The following is a 21196-nucleotide window of genomic DNA, read 5'->3' as shown; positions in this document are numbered from 1 at the left end:
ATCAAGAGTCAATTGTCACAAGCACGGGTGAGATGCTAGTTTCTTATTAGAAGAAAAGTTCTGATAACATTGGGGATTACAACTGGTTATGTAATCAAATTAAAGAGTGCTTCTTCAATCCAAATTAAATCATCAAAATTTAGATTTTAGAGCATGAAGGGCTAAAAGATGTGCAGCCTCATCCCACGGAAACAATCACGAATTTATCTCTACCTATAACCAAGGTTAAAGCAGACTTCATTCTCTTGCTCTCATGTTTATCACTCAACTAGCTTTTCTTTGTCACCTTCATCTTCTTCTTTTAGTTTTTATTATGTTCGAATTTTGATTCGTGATTTCCATCTCGATGGATTCCAGGGAAGGATCCAATCTTATCTTTATGGTTCACCATGCTGCACATTTTTGTTAGCTGAAGTGATCTGCACGCCATTATCCTTATGCTCTTCATACTTCGTCTGATAAGATGCCTCTTCCGCCTTGACATAAACTTCATCACCTTCTTTTCCCCATAACAGCAAGTATAGACCAAGGATGACAATGAATGCCCCTACTATGCTGAACAAACCACACACGAAATTTTAGATTAATCCAAGATTGGTAACACAACATGGCGGTGTTACGGTCACATAATGTGGCTCAATAATGTGCATCATACAAAGTTATCAGCAAAATCATATTAGATTGGATGATGTAATACGAAAAAGAAATTACCTGCCAGCATAAAGTCTTTCACCGAGGACAAAGTAAGCTAAAACAGCCACCAAAATTGTTGAAACAGGATTAAACATGGTCACAAAAACTGGCCCTTTCTCTTCTGTGCACCATAGTTGAATGAAGATTATTAGACCTGAGCACACCACTCCCTGCGATACGCCACCACATTAGAAGAGTGCTACCAATAACTATTTAGTTTTTAAGTTTTTATTTATCATTTTATGTAGCATTTCGAGCAAATTTCTTCCACCTCCCGCCAATCTTGTATCCATCTAAAACAGTGAAAACTAAAATCCAAAATGGTTACAAAATGGGTCGTAGTTTCACTGTCATTTTCAGAAAATCCCGATACTTACAGCATATAATGTCGACCAGAGGTCAATGTTGAATCCGATTGTCCAAGCAGCTCGTCTATGTTCTATACACACGGTGAAGACAGCGGATTGTGCTGCCCCTATAAAGCTCATCCATGTAGTCAATGATAGTTGTGCAGGATATCTTCTCAATGTGATTGCCTACAATAATCTTATTCTTCTCAGAAAATTATTTGTATAAATTACATGCCAACATCACCAATGTAAATTATCAGAAATTCTATATTTAGTCTCACTTATATGCAAGAAGTTAACCACAAATAAAAGTAGCAGTTAACCAGTGAATGTTGTGTCGAGGTGGTTGAGAGGGTTGAGATAGCGATCAATATGTGCACCCGGTTACATATTCATCAGTTAACTACATTTTTTTTGGAGTGACAATAACATCTCACTTTCAGTTAACTTCATTACTTCGTTAGACAATAATTCAACATATATACATTTGTAAGTGTACTTTTGAGTAAGGGGTGAAACCTGCATGATGTACCATGCCGACCATGTTATGCAACTTGCAACGGTTAGAATTGAACCCTTTAGCCAGTTCTCATGGATGGAGGATTTTCCTTCAACATGGATTAGTGCAGGCCATAAATTTTTGATAATAGGCCCCTTGTACAATGTCATGGTCATCACACCCGCTAAGGAGATTAGGGTACCCAAAACTTTTGCTAACCCTCGAGGATTTCGAAGGTCAAGAGCCTCCAACCTGAATAAAAACGTAATTTATTAAGGATAAAATGTGAATTAATGTCTGGATTTACGGATAAGTAGGTGTACTAACCTCAGTACAATTGCAATTACAAAGGTTAGGGACGCTATGGTGTTGATTATTGATGCAAGGAAGGTCGGAGAGGTGTATCTTAAGCTTGCAAAGTACATGTTTAATGTCAAGCCCACACTGCAAACATTGGAAAGAAAGAATAATAAAAAAAAGAAAGAGAACTTAGTTGGCGCTTTGATTTGTCCCTTCATCAGAAGCATGTATGGGTTCTAATTCTACATGTCCTTACCCCAATAGAGAGAGTAAAAAAAGTTCCAAGAAAAGTGCAAAAGTGAGCCTTGGTCTCTCTGTTCTGCAGGTGAGGAATCAAAGATCAATAGTTAACCGCAGGACATGATTGACAATATGTAGAAATATTTGAGTCACACATGAACATGTTTCAAGAATCAGGAAGTGTCTCTTACTAGACCGTCTGACATATTATGTTGTTAGGCTATTAGACTAAAGAATGTTGTCCTATTCAAGTACAAATGCAGCTTTATACACAATATTGATACCTTTCAAGAAAATAAGCAAAAGGGAGCATCACTACGCCGGACACAATATTTCGATAAGTTATGTAGACGTGAGGGTTCATCCCATGATTGAAGGACGCTTCTGTGATAAAATACAGAAATGTATACCCCATCTGGGCTAATATCATGAGGAGGTGTGGCTTGAACTTCCTGTAAAGTCCCTTAAGGTTACTACTACGTAACTCGTGTGCCATAACCTCCTCCGGTTGTCCGGCCGCCTTTCTTCCTTCTTTTGTTTCAGTTCTAGACAAGCTGGAGGAGCACATCATGCATGTATACGTTCATATAGGGCATGATGGAATAGTTAAGTTCTTGATTCTTATTTCATGTTGACAGTATTAGGTTCTTCATTAATCTTCTGGCTTAATTCACAGAATAAATAAGTGGAATAGCAGAAGATATTCGATCCCAATAAGTATATCCAATATTCGTTGATGATTATAACGTAACTTTCAATTAGAGAAGATTTTTATTTATAGAATTTATCATCAATTTGTGTGTAGTCTGTTCTACCAAATTAGCAATTTGTCTGCCGATTGATTTCATGGCATCCCCTCGGAAAATGACTCTTGCATCATTTATCTTAGCGAACCATTAGAGAACTGCATTAGCAATGAAGATTTTATCATTGATGTGATTGCAAATGATCATCATGTATTTCTTTATCAGTTAAATTGGTTACCTATCCTATATATTATACATATTTTCTAGGGATGCTGCCGACCTTCTTAGCTGGACCATTTCGGCTCTCATTTTTGTTCTAACATGTTGCATGACGATCCAATTCGCCTAATTTCTAATCCACCCCTTTAATATCAACTTTACAAAAAATCAACAAAATCATTAGTCGTTCAACCTTCGATTAATCTTGTCAGATATTTGTATAATAACACAATGACATGGTTTGTTTTGGATATATGACTAAACGATTTTGGGTTTCGTTGGTATCAGGCAAAATTAATCTTAAAAAGGGTCACCTAGCTATAAGATAGATGGTTTGGATTATTACGCAATAGTCTTCATTATGAGAAACGAGAAGAGTCCTAAAGATAGAACGAGAATGTTAAACTAAGAAGTTGCTAGTCTATATATTCCCAATGTCACTTGTCAAGGAAATAGGTGACTTCACAATTATTTGATCTTCTATTTTCAATCGTAACCATTAATCTTCCGTACCACTGCTACTTCCACGAGCCCTAATTCAACTATTGCGACTGGGCAAGACTCTTGTACACGAGTATAAAGATACATCCTGCTTAAATTCATTTGATATCTATGACTTCATATGACCAGGTTGGTAGGGTATTGGTAGGGTATAACATGAGAGGTGAGTTTTTCTTGTTCTTGGTTCGAGAAAGCTTAGAAGATGGGCACATGGAACGGGTAATTGATTTAGTAGAAATGGATGCATGTCATTGTTTTATTAGATCAAACGCTACAATGACTGTAAACTCATTTCATATAAGTCATTTAAACAAACTATTCGTAAAGTAAACACCACCAGTCCACCACCACCTCATCTTGAAAGAATAGTTTTCTCTTCCGCTGAGCTCAGGTGCTCAACCCAAGCCCCACCAGGTCACCACCACATCTGGATCTGGTATCAAACACAACTTCACTTTCACTATTCCACAGGACAGGACCACACAATGAAAGAGGCGACATTTCCTACATTCATCTTTCAGATTTACATACATAATACTTCTTCCAATGTGGGAATCATTTTGTTGAGTAGCTTCTGCCGGCCATGATTAATTATAGCCTCTGAATCTAATTTTGGAAAGACAAAAGGGTTGAAGTAGTGGCTGATAGCACACTTTCACCTGCCACTGCCAGTGGACCCTATCCAACAACTAACCCAACAATCTCTGCTTCCACTTACTTTTTTTTGTAATCATTTTGCTTCTTGATGCAATGTCAAATGATACTTCTCTTGCTGCCACTTATCCCACAACATCTGTCAAAACTTCATTATGCTCCGATATATAATATACAAAAACCGAATGCTCTGCCAAAAATCTAACAATCAAGTAGTGAAAAGTCACACCATATGGCATATGCTCCAATACCAGAGAACACGAAGGATTTTGCCACAACCACCAAATACACCTACAAAAGACATACAAGAGGAATGCTTGGCGAGTCGTCCATGCATGTATATGACTCCTAGGTTCCTAGCCATTGATTCAGTTGGATCTACACTTGTATCAATGGTTGGGAGTCATTCGCACCAAGGACGACTATCCCTAGCATAATTCATGTTACCACTATCGATGACACAAATGAAGTGTTTCTTTGCTCAAACACAAGCAAAATTAAAGCAGGCTACTCTAAAAAATATAATACCATAAATGGACATAATTTCCAGTGAGCTAAGAGTTCATGTGGATTTTGTTTTGGCATAAAATAATTAGCATACATCCAGTGGGATTCGGACAGAGGAGGAACATCAAGTAGACACATGAGCATGAGGAGTGAGGCGAGGACCACTCAAAGTAGAATAGTAGATGGCATTGCGTTATGCTTACTATGCAACTTGCTGTTTTGAAAGAAAAGAAAAGAACCCACCCAATAATGTTCCCTGAAGCATTTACAAAAGCTGCACAAGACTAGCATCTGCTTTTTTTTTATTTTTTTTCTTGTATTAAAAGCAAATCAATATGTACCAGTAAGATGCCTCACCAATAATACAGAAAAAGTTAAAATTTTTTGTATATAATTTATGAATGCAAAATCAATCCTAGCCTTCCTCTCTCTCTCTCTCTCCTTACTGATAAATGTGACACATGTGCATAAACCTTTTTGTGATTTTTACATGTTAAATCAATATGTGTCAGTTTGTAATTGCAGTTAAATGTAAGGAGCGAAGCAATATTCACCATCCAATTCGGATCATCATCAATTTTTACAACTTCAATAGAAAAAGTAGTAATTCCCTTTGCTTATAATTCAACTCTATACAAGTACATGTAACAATTCTACAGTTCCAGTTGTTACAACTCATTTCCAACTGATCTATCTCAACAGAATAAAAGTAATTTTCGAGTATTCTACCGCAATGCGCTATCAAGTTTGTTTCCTTTTCTATCGACACTGAAATTTCTTGTTTTGGTTGCAAAGGAAAAATGAAATATGTATGACAAAGAAGGACTACTATGAGATCAAACAAATCCTATGGCCTATACAAATACAAGAGATCTAACATGCTGCCAATAGCCAGAGCATAATCAGAGAAGAAATTGCAACTGTTACCCAGCTCAGGTATGCCAAACCAACTGCCATTTGGTATTTTTGGCATTCCCTTCCGTAATTGCAGTCATTCAGATCACTAAAGTACAACACGGTTACGCCCGCTGAGGCCGAAGCTGCTGCAAGAGACAATGTTGCTGTAACCTATAGAAACATTAAATGAGTAAGCCGTTAAATGGCAAGCGCTATAAAGTACGAACACAGATTTCATGTAAGAGTAAAACGAAGTCAGAGATTTATAGAGACTGACCCAGTCTCCAACAACAAAGAGGCTAACCAATACAGGGTTGTGGAGGACCTTCTTTTTCACCAAGGAATATGCATCAAGCAATGCAAGTACCAAACTCCAGATCAGTTGCAGACCCATTGAAGCAATCAGGTAGCTGCAAAATCAGCATTCTCTTAAACCAATATCCGACATCTTTCGGTACAAGAAATGGCTTGTGATGCGTCATAAGTGGATGAAATTGGCATTGCAGTAAAGTAGTAGTGAATCAATTATATGACATAGAAACTCAACAGTGCTTAAATCTATCAACCAAAAGAAGCTGAAATCTGAAACCTATATAGTTGAGTCATGCAAAATCGAGGTGATAGCAACCAATTCAACAAGGCCAATGAAGATCACTGCCCAGCACATTTGCTAGTTCCAAATTCTAATATTGCTAATTGAATTATCAAGTCATATTTTACCAAATCTAGTCAAAATTTCAGCAGAGTTTCAACTTCCTGCAGAGGAACTTCCCAATTCCTTCTGCTTACATTTAAATGTTTACGTATCCCGAAAGTGTGTCAATCCTGTTCAGTTAAACACTACAGTATAGCCAAAAATCTGTTCTTCTGCAATCAAATCTAATAAGAAATCAGTGAGTCAGGAAAGCAAAATACCAGAAAGCAGTGAAATTGAAGAAGCTGGCAGTGGTGGCCATGGAAGCAATGGACCCGGCAGCAAAGACGCATTGGGAAATCCTGAGAAGAAGGCCAGTCAAAGTCCCAGGAGTCCCAGGAAAATCCCTCATTTGATTATTCCTCTCAAAACCCAGAAAAAGTATCAGATTCTTACTGGGTCATAGAAAAAACTCCATCTTACCTTTACATAAAAAACTCATCACCCAAAAAACAATAAGAAGAAAGCTCACCAACCCACTATTCCTTTCCTTTCAGGATGCCAAATCTCTGCTACCCAGAAAATAATTGGAGGTAAATTCCAACTGGGTACGTTTGATTGTTGTGGAAAGTGAAGAACTTGGACTGCAATTTACAACAGAGAAAAGGGAAAGAGAAAGATGAAGTGAATGAATCAAGAAGACGAGCTGAACAAAAATGCGATTCCCAACTTCTCCCCCAACCAACATGCTTCCGGTCAAATAGCGTGGGCAAATCTGGCCCGCTCAACATGAAAATTGATTGTTTCCCCCGGACGCGCCAAGTGGCGCGTAAATTCAATCACGTATGATGTCACCAGACCATGCCACCTGGCCTACTAAATCTAAATTTAAACTCATTTAACAATAAACAGTGCATTAGTGACGCTCATCAAGTGAGCAAATGTATTTTTCAAATCTAGAGAGACTTACATTACACATACACTCAAGGTTCCAAAACATGCTAGGCGCTAGTCGGACGGCAGGTTGGGACCTAGTGCCTAGACGGCTAGGCGAGGTCTAGACGGGCGCTTAGGAGGACTAAGCAAATTTAAGTAAATCCATTATAATTTGTGTAAATAAGTGTATTTATATTTAAAATATATATAATTTCATCATAAACTAAAAAATAGAATGACATATGTATTATGTAGTATTAGAACATAATAAAAACATGGGGAACAAGCATATAGTGTGTGCTTATTTAAGTATTTAACAAGTCTCTTACAATTTATTAAAAAAATTAAATGCAAATTGAAAGTTATCTATTTTCTGTCTAAGTGAGTCGCAACCTAGGCTGTCTAGGTGGGCGATTCAGCTGGTTTAGACACCCTTTCTTAATTTTCAAATGTCTAAGCATTAATCGGGACGGTGATTAGCAGCCTAGCGCCTAGACGGAGATTTTTAGATTACTAATGGTACGTACCAAGAAAGAAAAATTGTATGTCGTCATATGTTTAGCTTTGCCAAAAACTATGAGTTTTACTTCCATTAGTGATGGTGTATAAAACCGAAATAACACTGAAAATTAAATGATAATACTTTAATATGATGTAAATTGTTCTCAAAACTATGAGAATTCAGTAAGGGTGAGCATCAATTCCCTTGAACCAGACCAAGAAAAAAGTCAAACGGTCCAAAATCCAACTGGATGATCATTGTTTGGTACCTAATAGCTAAATAAGAATGTTCTTTTTTTTTTTATTTTTATTTTATTTTAATTATTTTAAATTTAATTTAATTTAATTTAATTTTTATTTTTATTAATACAACGTCATAGATGAAGATGTTGAAGTCGAGGTTTGATGGAGTTTTATAGTTATTAATCTTTGGATGGTAGCTAGATTAGTTATTCAACTTTAGATTTTGATGCATTTCAAACTTTAAATTTCTCCACGATTGGTTACCAAAGCTGAAAAATTGCACACGAAAAAGATTGAGCTAACAAAGTTAAGAAATTATATAGATTGTTATGCTATTGGTGTCAGTCCTAACTCTTAATACATTTTCAATTCAAAGATCAATAACTACAAAGCTCCATCAAACTTCAAGTTCAAAAGTTCAGCATTCTAAACCCTATTTATTTCAATTTTAGTTTTTATTTTTTCTAGCTTTGAGTTATAGATAAAGAAACATTAAGGAAAAACTAAAAACCTTTTAAATTATTTTCACCTGAGATTTTATTTATTTTTCTTTCCTTTTTATTTATTTCCCAATTCCCCACTATTCTTCATCTCTCCTTTCTTTATAATAAAAATAAAAAATAAAAACAAAATAGTTATCAAATTTTCTCTAACCTTAATGATTATTATGACTAGTCATTTAACAGCCGACCACTCTACCACTGAGCTACTGAGGAACAACAGGAGATTAGATCTCATAGAGTTCAATTCCCATTCTCAACCCATGACCAATATGAGCTCGAAGTTTCCCTTGTAACTCCCGGAACTTCTTCGTAGTGGCTCCGCTCCATGCCTCATTTCATAGGGAACCACAAAACGGCTCTATTTCATTATATTCCATCCATATCTCAATTCCATTCATTTAATATCCCTTTGGTGTCATTGAGATAAGAGATGTCGTTTCTAGTCTATCTCTTTCTATTTCTATATATGTATGGAAGGTTAAAAATCATCATATAATAATCCAGAAATTGTAATAGAAAAGAAAAAAACGGAGGTTTGTGATGATTTTAAAATATTTTATGCTAGGTAATCTAGTATCCTTCAGTCGTTGTGGTCGGACTCTATTATGGATTTCTGACCACATTCTCCATAGGGCCCTCTTATCTCTTCCTTCTCCGAGCTCGGGTTATGGAAGAAGGAGAAGAAGGAACCGAGAAGAAAGTATCAGCAACAACCGGTTTTATTACGGGACAGCTCATGATGTTCATATCGATCTATTATGTGCCTCTGCATCTAGCATTGGGTAGACCTCATACAATAACTGTCCTAGCTTTACCGTATCTTTTGTTTCATTTCTTCTGGAACAATCACAAACACTTTTTTGATTATGGATCTACTACCAGAAATTCAATGCGTAATCTTAGCATTCAATGGTTATTCCTGAATAATCTCATTTTTCAATTATTCAACCATTTCATTTTACCAAGTTCAATGTTAGTCAGATTAGTCAACATTTATATGTTTCGATGCAACAACAAGATGTTATTTGTAACAAGTAGTTTTGTTGGTTGGTTAATTGGTCACATTTTATTCATGAAATGGGTTGGGTTGGTATTAGGCTGGATACAGCAAAATAATTCTATTAGATCTAATGTACTTATTAGATCTAATAAGTACCTTGTGTCAGAATTGAGAAATTATAATATACATATATAACAAGGAATCGCTGTGTTTTTACGTGGAAATCCACAATGTTGTGATCGTTACCTTTATTCAGCTATAACAATACAATATCCGAAGTTTCACCCTTCGGAAGTTGTAATCAAGTCTCTAGAGTAGGCTTCTCATCGTCGTGGCATTGAGAAAAGAAGTTGCCATAGTATTCACTGAATTTCACTCATCAAGAAATCTCTATACAGGGGAGGGTTTTCTTTTGAGATAAGCTCCTTGATCGGACCGTTGGACTTGTCCGGTGCAGCAGAACTAATCTGTCCTTTGGAGAAGCATCCTATAGAAATTCTCGTACCAATGCAGTTCGCAAGCACTCTATGTTGAACACTCTGAAAGTTGCCATTTGATATAGCCTGGAATAATTTTGAGGAAGTTTTAGAAAAGTTGGTGACTACATACAACATAACAAAATAAAAAAAAATAAAAAAAATATGATTCTTGTAGTGTTTCACTGACATCAACAGTTATCGGATACTACACTAATTAAGTATATAGCTTTGTTAAAAATGGTTATCGGATTACCTATGTTCAACGATGATGACATATCGTTTGGTCAAAATGGTTTTCTTAAGATTTGATGAAAGAATAACAAAAAATGGCGAAGCAAATATGTAGGCAGCTTATAGGTGGTCAATGGAAATCTTGGTTTGATTAGATCTTTAAAACTCGGTAGTTATTCAGATCTCATATGCTCCCACAATTCTAGCTCAATGGAGACAAAGCTTCAACTATTCCAAAGGTAGTTAACGAGTAGGATAAATCAGTTTCGGAAAATTTGTAGGATAAAAGATGGAATGTAATCCACTATAACTGGATGAAATTTGGCATTGCAGTTGAATTTCTTTGAATCAATTTTATAAAATAACAAAAATCATTAGTGCTTCAATGCATCCACCGAAAGATGCTGAAATTTGAAGCCTACATAATCATTAATCAGGTTACTCAAAATCGAGCTGATAGAAGAGCAACGATTATCTAACCGTCGAATATAATTCATGTGAATAAAATAGAAGACCACTATCGAACCATTGAGATGGCAATTATATTAAATACATGTATGTATCGTCTAGTCATATTTAAGGAAATCTAGTCAAAAGTCCAGTGGAGTTTGAACAATTGATACTCCTAATGCTATTGAAAACTAAACGGTTATCCAACACACTTTTAATGATAAAGTTTAGTTTTTAGTTTTTCATTTTTGAGTTCCAGATAGAGGATACATATATGGGAAAAATATGATGGGAATATAAGGGAGAGGGAAGGATAATGAGAGAGGTGTTGAAGAAATGTGAAAAGACTAAAACCTACTGCTTTTAGGGAGATAGAGGAGAACCAATTTTAAGTTGTCATTTTAACTATTTTATTTTCTTTCTTGTTTTCTCTTCACCTCCCTCACTAAAACCTACTGTTTTTATCTCTGATTTCTCCCATATGATTTTTCTATATCTCAAGCTAAAAACTAAAAATAAAATGATTATCAAATAGATGTTTAAGTATTATAACTCTTATAAATCTTGCAAATATATAACAAGGAAAGCCGGTGATTGTACGTGGAACTCCACGATGTGTGATTAAACAACTTTATTACCCAAGCTGTTATGTAAATATTCAAAGTTTCACCTTGTGAAAGTTGTTGGCTTCAAAGCCTGAAATGGTCAATACCAGACTTCTCATCAAGCCCTTGAGAATAGAACTTTGCATAGTATTCACTTATCGAGAAATCTCTATAAACGGGAGGGTTTTCTTCTGATATAAGCTCTTTGATCGGACCGTAGTACTTGGCCGGTGCATCAGTATTACTCTGTCCTTTGAAGAAGCATGCTATGGAAACTCTTGGACCAATGCGGTTCGCAAGCACTCTATGTTGAGCACTCTGAAACTTGTTATTTGATATAGCCTGGAAAATTTTTCAGGAAGCCATAGAAAAGTTGGTGACTACACACACACACACGCGCAACATTATGATAACAGAAAAAAATAATGTGTTTGGTTACATACCTGGAGAAAATCCCCTATATTTACTACTATGCCACCTGAAATTGGGTTTACATTTACCCATTGATTATCATGAAGGACTTGAAGGCCACCAATTTGGTCTTGAAGAAGAATAGTGAGGAAAGAAGGATCAGAGTGCTTGCTGGCTCCCAAAGTTAGTTCTGGTTTTGGGCATGGTGGATAGTAGTGGCACACAAACTTGTAATCTTTAGCGCATTCTAATTCCCTTAGGTGGTCAGGTTCGAGTCCAAGAGCCTCTGATAATATTCCAAAAAGTTGGTCTCCCAAATTTATGACATGCTTTGTGTACTCAATTGTTGCATCTCTGCATATAGGAGTGAACAAATATTTAAAAAGATATCTGAACTGAAAAAAGTATTTTTCCAAAACCATCTAAAGTTGAATTGGTAGATGAGTACGTCTTGGATTGGACGCCTGAAGATTTTCCCAGTAATAAATTTTGACTCATAATTTACCATGTGGAAATATTTTTCCAAAACCATCTAAAGTTGATCCCGCTATACATTTTTATTGGTCTATTTATTTGCATTTTTTTATTTTTTTTTGTGATGTTTTAGTATGTAATGAGTAAGTGAAAATTGATTTGAGAATTGAATCTGCGTTGAGTTTTCTAAGGAACCTATTCAACCCACTTCTAGGTTAAACCAATATCATTCTAAAACTTCCAGAGTATGTTTTGGGAACATATTATACAGAGCTATATTCTTCATTTATTGAAGCCAATTTTTTATGATTAGAATGTAACCCTGCTACAATTCTTGTGGGTTAGCAGACTGTGTTAGAATTTGACGAAATTAATTAATATTTCATAATACCAAACAGTCTGAGAAAACAATATTACAGCATGTTGAGTCTGACAAAATAATATCACCGTATGTGAACTAATTCAAAATGAAGTCTTACAAGTGCATATATAACTCAAAATTTAAGCAAAAACCAGCAGTAAAAATGGCCATGTAATCAATTAACCAGTTACATTAGACAACCAATAACTAAAACTAGATACAACCAAATCAACCACACAAACAATAGCATCACAAATGAAGGGGAAATAATAATACTTATTTTTTCTTCTGTTATACGTCCATGTATATCATGTGTGACGTTTTATTTATGGAAACTTTAACGAAAAACTCTCGGTACTGTTCACTTTAACGAAAAATCATATTTTTATACTAAAAAGTCAATTCAGGTACTATTCACTTTACCCTTTATTTTATTGTTAAAACTCAAAGTTTTCAAGCATTTTTCATTAGTTTTTCTTTTATTGGGTTTTAAATAATTCGACGACTAAAATGGGTTGTGTGTATTTACTGATGAAATATAAACCTGCTAGGGTTTCGTGGGTTCTAGGGTTTAACCCATGAGAGAGAAGTGTTGAAGATGGTTTTGTATATTTGCTTGTTGAAACAATTACAAGATGAAACATATATATAGGGAAGAAAAAGAACATAAGCCTAATTTTGCCTAACTTACCTAACTTGCTTGACTAACCGAACTTGCCTAACTTTGAACAAAAAAATTGACTAGCCTACCATTATTCCAACATGTTTATTTCAAGCATTTTAACACTCCCCCTCAAGTTGGAGTGTGAATGTCGATGACACCCAACTTGCTAATTAAGACCTCAAATTGTGCCGAGCTTAGTGGTTTGGTGAACAAGTCTGCAGGTTGATTCGAGGTCCGTATGTAAGCTGTTTGCACCGCTTCAAGGTGTGGTTGTCGTGGCTTGTCCATGAATTGGCTCAACATATTAACCACATAAGTCAGGTCAGGTCGCATGATGGTTAAGTAAATCAGCCTCCCTACGAGTCGCCTGTATGAAGAAGGATCATGTAGGAGCGTCCCATCAGTTTGTGTAAGGGACAGGTTTAGTATTTGAGTTTTCCCAAATCCTTTAGTTTAAAATGTTAGGAAAGGAAGAGTAATTTGCATACTCGTAAGCTGTTTGCACCGCTTCAAGGTGTGGTTGTCGTGGCTTGTCCATGAATTGGCTCAACATATTAACCACATAAGTCAGGTCAGGTCGCGTGATGGTTAAGTAAATCAGCCTCCCTACGAGTCGCCTGTATGAAGAAGGATCATGTAGGAGCGTCCCATCAGTTTGTGTAAGGGACAGGTTTAGTATTTGAGTTTTCCCAAATCCTTTAGTTTAAAATGTTGGGAAAGGAAGAGTAATTTGCATACTCGTGTCTCTCCCTTTCGTCCGAACCCAGGAGGCAGGGACATATAAACCTCCTCGTATAAGTCACCATGCAAGAATGCGTTGTTCACATCAAGTTGATGAAGATGCCAGCCTCGTATGGAGGCAATACTCAGGAGGACGCGGACGGTGGTGAGCTTGGCAACTGGAGCAAAAGTTTCCCGATAATCAAGCCCCTCAAAATTATCCTCACTTGGTTTGTTGATCGTCCCATCAACAAAACCAAGTTTGTTTTTGACCGTTAAGGCCATACTCATGGATTGAACCCATGTGTTGTAGTTGTCTTCCACCAATGGTTGTGGTACGAGGATTGCACCAGGTTGATCCGAGTGGTGGAGATAGAGCGGGTGGTTGGGACTTTTCCATTTTGAATGAGAGGCCATGCCTAGAATGGTTGACCTCGTGGAAGATTGCACCAGCAATAATCTCAAGAAATCTTTTCTGATGTGGAAGATCAGTCAAAACTGCAACCACATACTGATGTGCATAGCACGGCTCCATGTGTTGTAGTTGTCTCCTTGAAGGGTTTTGGAGACCAAGATGTTCCCAGGTTGATTAGAGGGGTGTAATAAAAATGGGTTCGAGAGATCAGTAGCCATCTCTAATGGTTTTGTGTTGGTTCCTGAATCACTCATGATGACGATGTTGTTGGTTGTGGTGCGGAAGCGTTGAAGATAGGTGGGGTATTCAGAGTCACCAGAAACGGTGCTCTGATACCATGATGAAATATAAACCTGCTAGGGTTTCGTGGGTTCTAGGGTTTAACCCATGAGAGAGAAGTGTTGAAGATGGTTTTGTATATTTGCTTGTTGAAACAATTACAAGATGAAACATATATATAGGCAAGAAAAAGAACATAAGCCTAATTTTGCCTAACTTACCTAACTTGCTTGACTAACCTAACTTGCCTAACTTTGAACAAGAAAATTGACTAGCCTACCATTATTCCAACATGTTTATTTCAAGCATTTTAACATTTACACCGGAATTTTTTGGTCCTTAGGTCTTGATGATTGAATCTTTAACCAAGGCCACAAATCTCGGTGTCCATATCTGTACATATATAGTAGAAGTAGAAAATCCCTTTGAAAAGTGATGAATACGTACCTACAGACTGAAGGAAGCTGTTTGGGATCATGAACAACAGCAGACCTGGTAAAGGACAAAGTATCCCTCCAATTAGCTGCTTTTGATTGGTACAGATCATAGTTGCTAAGGAAATGGACGGTTCTCCCTAGATCACGGGAATAGAACTCTTTCTTCGCATCAAGATCCTGCTCATGAAACTCAACTATTCCTTGGATCATATTTTCCAGCACAATCAGTGGGACTCCATGATTGACCACTTGGAAGAATCCCCATGTTTCGGACGCAGTCCGAACATCATCTACAATCTGCTTGTGGATCTCATCACTACCATTGATGCCACTGAGATCAATGACAGGAATTAGCAGGTTGGGTTGGTGACACGTGGTAAAATGGGTGAGATCGTTGGGTGGCTCTATGAATATCTTGGGTACATGAACTGTGCCAGCATCTACTAGGCCTTTGACACCAGCCATCGTATCATCGAAAGCTTTTAGCTCTTTGGCTCGGTCGTATTTGTTAGATTCATGCGAGTCTGCATGCCCAACAAGTTTGAGATCCATGAACTTTTCCATATCAAAACTTGATCAAGTGTCTGTGACTGAATATTGTCCTACTTTGGCTCATGCTTTGTAATGTGGGAAAAAACTTCATTTATTCAGAAAGTAATTCTAATGTGTGGACTCTGGTGGAGGTAGCTTGACTTTATAAATGTGGTTTTCAACTGACCACACAACCCACCAACATCCGCTCTCTCTTTATGACCGGGCCAAGAGTAACACTTTTTTAGATACCAGTTAGTAGGTTAAATTATTAGTTATTAGAGGCGAGGGACATCGATAAAAATCAAACTTTCACCAGAATGATGGTGACATCTCTGCTTCATGTGTGCAGCTCCGTTGGAATGTTGCTAAGTTTATGACTAGATTTCTGAGATATTTGTATTTCAATTTGCTTTATTTTTCCCCTAGAAAATCATGGTTTGACACTAACTGTGTCTGTATCTTTATTTTTTGAGATTGTTATGTCGCCGTGTCTCGTGTCACTGCATCCGCCACCGTATCCGCGCAAGTGAAACATAGGTTCCCAGCTAGGATGCATGGATACGGACACGGATACAGAGATACGATACGATACGATACGACACAGAGACACGTCAAATTTCTAAAAACGAAGACATGATACATCAAGGATACGTCAATTAAAAATATATATAAATAAATAAATATATCTAAAATATTATAAAATAAGCATTCAAATTTATTACCCAAACTTAAATTTATTTCAATAAACTCTAAATGGAAAGATAAGCGAAAATAAGCATACAAAATATAATAATAATAATATATACAAAAAGCAAAGGGGGCTTTAAGTTTTTCCAATTTACATAACACAACAGATGAGCTAAAAGTCATTGAATCAGTCAAAGCAAAAGAATCTTTTAGCTTCGAAGTTCAAAACCGAAAAGCAAGCTTCCTTTCAGTTTCAGAGATGGGTTCTGTGAATCAGATTGAGCTTCAAAATTAACAAAGTGAAAACGAGTCCAAAGCTCTCGGCAGCAGTTGCAGATGGAGACGATGGAGATGACGGAGCAGTTGCAGACGGAGACGATAGAGACAACGGACAAACAGAGCTGTTGCAGACGACAAGTTTGATTTTTGAGGTTCGAAATCGTTTTGGTTTTTAGTCAAACAATGGTTTCAGTTTAGCTAATTTGAATCAATCATGATTTTGTGCGAATTTATTGGATTTTTTTTCTCTAATTATCCTCTGATTTAGTTTGAAACGTATACAAAAAGTATGATACGCGTATCTCGATAGTATGATACATGTATCTCATCAATAAACAACGTATCCATTTGTTCGGATACGTATCGGGCCCGTATCCATTTGTTCGGATACGTATCGCCACCGTATCCGCGCAAGTGCAACATAGGTTCCCACTTCCCAGAGATCACAATTCAGACTCCACGTGTTTTCGTTGCTGCCACATGTGGAACTTTGCAAGTTACGTGTAGTTATGGTACTTGAACTTTATTTTGCTTTCCTACCCAAAGAGACTCATTGATTGGTTTCAGTTCTGATTACCTGGAACTCTTTTGTAATAAGCGCATACTTGGTGTGGTTCTTAAAATGTAAGTTGGTGAGATAATATCAGTACGTTCATGCTTAGCCAATACTCTGTGGTTGACGCTTATGAACTTGTCATTTGGAATTAGCTGCATCAAAACACAGATTAGAAACTAAAGCTATTTGCTGAATTTTTTTTTCTTGGGAAAATAGTATTTCATGTAGAAATTATAGAGTTCTTGCCAGCAAGAGATCTCCAATGTTCACTACAAGAGCTTCCGGCACAGAAGGAACATCAATCCACTGGTTGTGACACAGAGCCTGGAGTCCACCGATGCGGTCTTGAAGTAGGATGGTGAGAAAAGAAGGATTGGGGTGTTTGCTAGTGCTCATATAGTCAGCTCAGGTTCAGGGCATGGGGGATAGTAGTGACTAACAATAAGAGGCCCCTCTGCACAATCCAGGCCTGTAAGGTGGTCAGTTTCAGCCCTAGTGCTTCGGATAGAAATTCAAACAAAGTGACACCTAATTTGTGGACATGGTCTGCATACTCCATAGTTATGTTCCTGTAATTTGAACCAAGAAATAAAACGATAACATCAAATGGGATGAGAATAATTTGTCTTCCATTTCATAAATCAATGCTATGCTTACAACTAGATTTTTTTTTTTATTGGAATGTTTATAACTAAATATGTTGTCAAACTGTAAACCTACAAAAAAAAAAATTTGGTATCTTATGTCATAAAACTACAAGTCTATCACTTACTCAAACAAAAATAGATCATGTTCATTTATATCAGTTAATTCACCTTTCTTTATTCAATCTAAAATTTAGGAATAATAAGTGTACTGGGAGAAGAAAATATATGCGCAAAAATCACTTCCTAACAAAAAAAAAAAAAAAAAAGATAATAAAAAAAAATTGAACAATGTGATCAATTATTTAGCAATAAAGCAGTCAACAAAGTTCGTCGCCAAGTTCTATCAATTCAAATCACATGCCAACCCGGCTTGTGGATGGGAATGAACATGATTGAAATTGAGTTTAAAATAGGTCCATAACACTTTTTTTTTTTTTTTGTAAGAAACACTATGTTCAATTGCTGTCCAACTCAATTATACTCTGCCAAACTCTCTTTACCATAGTAATAGAAAGATGGTGAGCATTGCAAGACGGTGTGAGCGGAGTAGGTTCAAACTTCGTCGGTAGCTAATCCAACACCTAATCTAACAAAATCTATTGTTTGACAAGAAAAAAACAAAAAATAGTCTATGCCAAACCGAGCTACCAAGCAGCATTGTGGGTGGGGGGGGGGGCAAACATCTAATTAAAGATGCTAAGACCATATGCAAGTGGTCTCTTACCACAGTAGTGGAAAACTGTTAAGCCCTTGCATGACTGCGTGGGTTCAATTCCTGTCAGTAGCTAATCTAACAAAATCTATTGTTTGATCAAAAAAAATATGCTAAGGTCATATATACCTGCAAACATCCTGCAATTCTTAAGGATCAAAAGGTGTAGAATTTTTCAGGTCGACGGGCCGAGGGCCCACTCCAAACTCCAACAACACCGATATTGTCCCCACTTTACCACCTGTTCAATCCTTATGTGTAAGATTTTATCACAAAAAGCCTCGATGTTAGAGAGGTGTATTTCTATTTAAACTGCTTTCTCTTTGGCCCTCTGTCTGATGTGGGACAAATTGTGTTTCAACACTCCCCCGCACGTGAGACCCCATTTTTATGGGTCACACGTGGAGATCCACACATCGGTAACCACGTGGAACCATGTCAGGACTCACCCATCATGCGGGGCCAATGAGGACCCACCCAATCACGTGGCATCTTTGGCCTACGTGGAGCCATGTCGGGCCTCACCTATCATGCGGGGCCAAATGGGGACCTATCCAATCACATGGTAGTACTGGCCCGTCCCTGGCTCTGATACCATGTAGAATTTTTCAGGTCGACAGGCCAGGGCCCCCTCCAACAACATTGATATTGTCCTCACTTTACCACCTGTTCAATCTTCAGGTGTGGGTTTTTATCACAAAAAACCTCGGTGTTAGTTAGAGAGGGGTATTTCTATTTAAAATGTTTTCTCTTTGGCCCTCTGTCCGATGTCGGGCAAACTGTGTTTCAACAAAAGGCTGATTAGGACCCATAACATAAAACAAACTGTCTCTCCAATTAGCAAACCTTGACTTATACAAATCAAAGTTACTTCCGAATTTGACTTTCATCACCCTTTCTCTGCTATAGTACACAACCTTCACCTCCTTAGGCAGCTCGTAGAACCCACGCTTAACGTCCAACATCTTCTCCAACACTCTATTGGGTATACCATGGTTCACGACCTAGAAGAACCCAACTGTCTCCGCAGCAAATCGAACTCCGGCAACCACGTCATAACGCTGCGCGGCAGTGTCAGCAAGGTCCACTATGGGGATGCTAAATTGGGTTTAGATTGGTTGGCCGGAACTTTGGTTTGTCTCCGGTGAGATCTTCCAAAGGGCAAACAAAAATGCGAGCGATTTTGGTGATGCTACCATCAACGATCCCTTTAACACCAGCTTTGGAGTCATTAAAGGTTTTTAGCTGTTGGAGATAGTCTTGGTTTCTTGAGTTCCCAGGTAGCATTTTCTCTTGTGCTTTGTAGTTTGGTTAATTTTTGTAGTTGGTTTCTTAACTTCAAAATGTATTTAAGAATAATTGCGAGAATGGGTTCGCTGTTGATTGCCTGGATGATGGTTGGAGCCATCGTTCTATTAATGTTATGAATATTGTGCTGATCTTGAAAACCCCAAACCCTGAATCGGTTAATCGGTTTAGGACGATAAGCCTTTACAACTACTCATACAAGGTCCTCTAAAAAATTATTGCCAACCAATTAAAGTCCCTCATTCCCACGATCATCTCGCCAAGCCAAATTGCATTTGTGGGAGGCCGCCAAATCTAGGACAACATCGTCATCGCCCATGAAGTATTCCATTTCCTTAAGCTCCGGAAGACTAAGAGGAAGTTTGAGCTTGGCATCAAAATGGACATGAACAAGGCCTACGATAAGGTTTAATGGGACTTTCTAGAAGCCACTATGCTGAAAATGGTGTTTAACCGCTTATGGGTAGGGCTTGTTATGAGGTGTGTGACGACTGTGGAGTTTTTGGTGCCACTCAATGGATGTCCGGGAGAATGTTTTAGGCTGACTTATGGCTTTCGACAGGGGGATCCACTCTCCCCATATCTATTCCTTATCATCAGCGAAGTCTTATCCCGGTTATTCAAGCATGCCTCTGAGATGGGATTTCTTGAAGGAATCAGGATTAACGCCCATGACCCTAGATTATCTCATTTATTATTTGCGGATGATACCTTGATTTTCTTGTCGGCTTCAAGGAGTAATTGCGAAAATGTTGACAGGCTCTTAAAGGCATATTGTCATGCCTTGGGTCAGGAGGTCAACACTAAAAAATCGATGGTGTACTTCAGTGCTAATACTCCACCGTCTGTTCAGTATGAACTATGTACAATTTTGAACATGTCAAGGGTGGAGGATCCTGGGACCTACCTTCATATCCTAATGGGGTGGGGCAAGACTAAGATGGCGACTTTGTCTTATATCAAGGATTAGGTATTATTGAAAATTCAAGGGTGGAAGAACAAATTTCTATCACAGGTTAGTCGTGAAGTGTTGATTAAGGCAGCGGTACAGGCGCTGCCAACTTATCTAATGAACGTCTTCTGGCTCCTGGATAGGCTATGCAGAGATATTGATGGGGCAATCATGAGATTTTGGTGGGCGAATTCGAACAAGGCCCGGGGTATCCACTGGTTAATTGGCGGGACATGGGGTTGCCTAAGTGTGATGGTGGCATGGGGTTTAGGAACTTTAGGGATTTCAACCTTGCCTTTCTCGCTAAACAGAATTGGCATCTTATCCAGGATCCCAATTCATTATGGGCTCCGGTCTTTAAAGCTCCGTATTTCGCTAACTCCTCGTTCTTGGAGGTAAAAAGGGGAGGCTGAGCTTCATGGATATGGTTTATTCTTTTGGAGGGACGGGATGTAATTATGAAGGGTGCTAATTGGTAGGTTCTCAGAGGCAGGCGGGTTTGCCTCTGGAAAGATATTTGGGTCTCGAGTATCACGAGTGGTCACCCTATTCCCATTACCAATGGCGCGATG

The 21196-nt window shown here is 37.7% G+C and overlaps 4 protein-coding genes and 1 pseudogene across 5 annotated transcripts; 1 reads left to right on the top strand and 4 right to left on the bottom strand.

The window, feature by feature from the left end:
* Positions 1 to 43: 43 nt before the first annotated feature.
* LOC103967477 (WAT1-related protein At4g08300-like) lies at positions 44 to 2668 on the bottom strand. The gene is made up of 7 exons (XM_009380728.3): positions 2367 to 2668; positions 2099 to 2161; positions 1870 to 1986; positions 1563 to 1794; positions 1071 to 1229; positions 712 to 863; positions 44 to 555 (listed from the first exon to the last, which is right to left on the bottom strand). Exons 1-7 carry the CDS (start codon positions 2651 to 2653, stop codon positions 378 to 380), a joined length of 1188 nt encoding a protein of 395 aa, XP_009379003.2. The 5' UTR covers positions 2654 to 2668; the 3' UTR covers positions 44 to 377.
* A 2633-nt stretch (positions 2669 to 5301) lies between these two features.
* On the bottom strand, positions 5302 to 6999 carry LOC103967476 (CASP-like protein 5B3). The gene is made up of 3 exons (XM_009380727.3): positions 6522 to 6999; positions 5884 to 6016; positions 5302 to 5777 (listed from the first exon to the last, which is right to left on the bottom strand). The coding sequence occupies exons 1-3, from the start codon at positions 6650 to 6652 to the stop codon at positions 5583 to 5585; spliced, it is 459 nt and encodes a 152-aa protein (XP_009379002.1). The 5' UTR covers positions 6653 to 6999; the 3' UTR covers positions 5302 to 5582.
* A 1964-nt stretch (positions 7000 to 8963) lies between these two features.
* On the top strand, positions 8964 to 9618 carry LOC125472779 (protein TIC 214-like). The gene is given in 2 exon segments (XM_048574612.1): positions 8964 to 8998; positions 9000 to 9618. Coding segments are annotated over 2 exon segments (654 nt in total).
* LOC103967475 (1-aminocyclopropane-1-carboxylate oxidase homolog 1) lies at positions 9533 to 15757 on the bottom strand. Of its 2 annotated transcripts, XM_048574611.1 has the most exons (4): positions 14960 to 15757; positions 11632 to 11953; positions 11254 to 11530; positions 9533 to 9986 (listed from the first exon to the last, which is right to left on the bottom strand). In XM_048574611.1, the coding sequence occupies exons 1-3, from the start codon at positions 15511 to 15513 to the stop codon at positions 11273 to 11275; spliced, it is 1134 nt and encodes a 377-aa protein (XP_048430568.1). In that variant the 5' UTR covers positions 15514 to 15757; the 3' UTR covers positions 9533 to 9986; positions 11254 to 11272. The 2 variants fall into 2 exon arrangements, with proteins under 2 accessions (XP_048430568.1, XP_009379001.2); XM_009380726.3 differs by lacking the exon at positions 9533 to 9986 and having other exon boundaries at positions 11094 to 11530.
* Positions 15758 to 15904: 147 nt separating this feature from the next.
* LOC103967496 lies at positions 15905 to 20180 on the bottom strand (annotated as a pseudogene).
* Between the last annotated feature and the right edge of the window lie 1016 nt (positions 20181 to 21196).

The sequence above is a fragment of a genome, unplaced genomic scaffold, assembly GCF_019419815.1.
Source record: "Pyrus x bretschneideri cultivar Hongxiangsu unplaced genomic scaffold, Pyrus_bretschneideri_v1 Contig73, whole genome shotgun sequence".
Classification (NCBI taxonomy): domain Eukaryota; kingdom Viridiplantae; phylum Streptophyta; class Magnoliopsida; order Rosales; family Rosaceae; genus Pyrus; species Pyrus x bretschneideri.
Note: the sequence above shows the minus strand (reverse complement) of the source record. Positions and strands in the feature narration are given on the sequence as shown.

Coding starts and splice junctions, on each gene's coding strand:
- LOC103967477 (XM_009380728.3), bottom strand. CDS start 2,653: ATGATGTGCTCCTCCAGCTTGTCTAGAACTGAAACAAAAGAAGGAAGA. Junction 1,795..1,869: donor GTAATTGCAATTGTACTGAG/GTTAGTACACCT, acceptor GTTTTTATTCAG/GTTGGAGGCTCTTGACCTTC. Junction 556..711: donor GAAAGACTTTATGCTGGCAG/GTAATTTCTTTT, acceptor TGGTTTGTTCAG/CATAGTAGGGGCATTCATTG.
- LOC103967476 (XM_009380727.3), bottom strand. CDS start 6,652: ATGAGGGATTTTCCTGGGACTCCTGGGACTTTGACTGGCCTTCTTCTC. Junction 6,017..6,521: donor TTCAATTTCACTGCTTTCTG/GTATTTTGCTTT, acceptor CTGATTTTGCAG/CTACCTGATTGCTTCAATGG. Junction 5,778..5,883: donor TCTTTGTTGTTGGAGACTGG/GTCAGTCTCTAT, acceptor ATGTTTCTATAG/GTTACAGCAACATTGTCTCT.
- LOC103967475 (XM_048574611.1), bottom strand. CDS start 15,513: ATGGAAAAGTTCATGGATCTCAAACTTGTTGGGCATGCAGACTCGCAT. Junction 11,954..14,959: donor CAGCTTCCTTCAGTCTGTAG/GTACGTATTCAT, acceptor TCCTATATGCAG/AGATGCAACAATTGAGTACA. Junction 11,531..11,631: donor ATATAGGGGATTTTCTCCAG/GTATGTAACCAA, acceptor AAAATTTTCCAG/GCTATATCAAATAACAAGTT.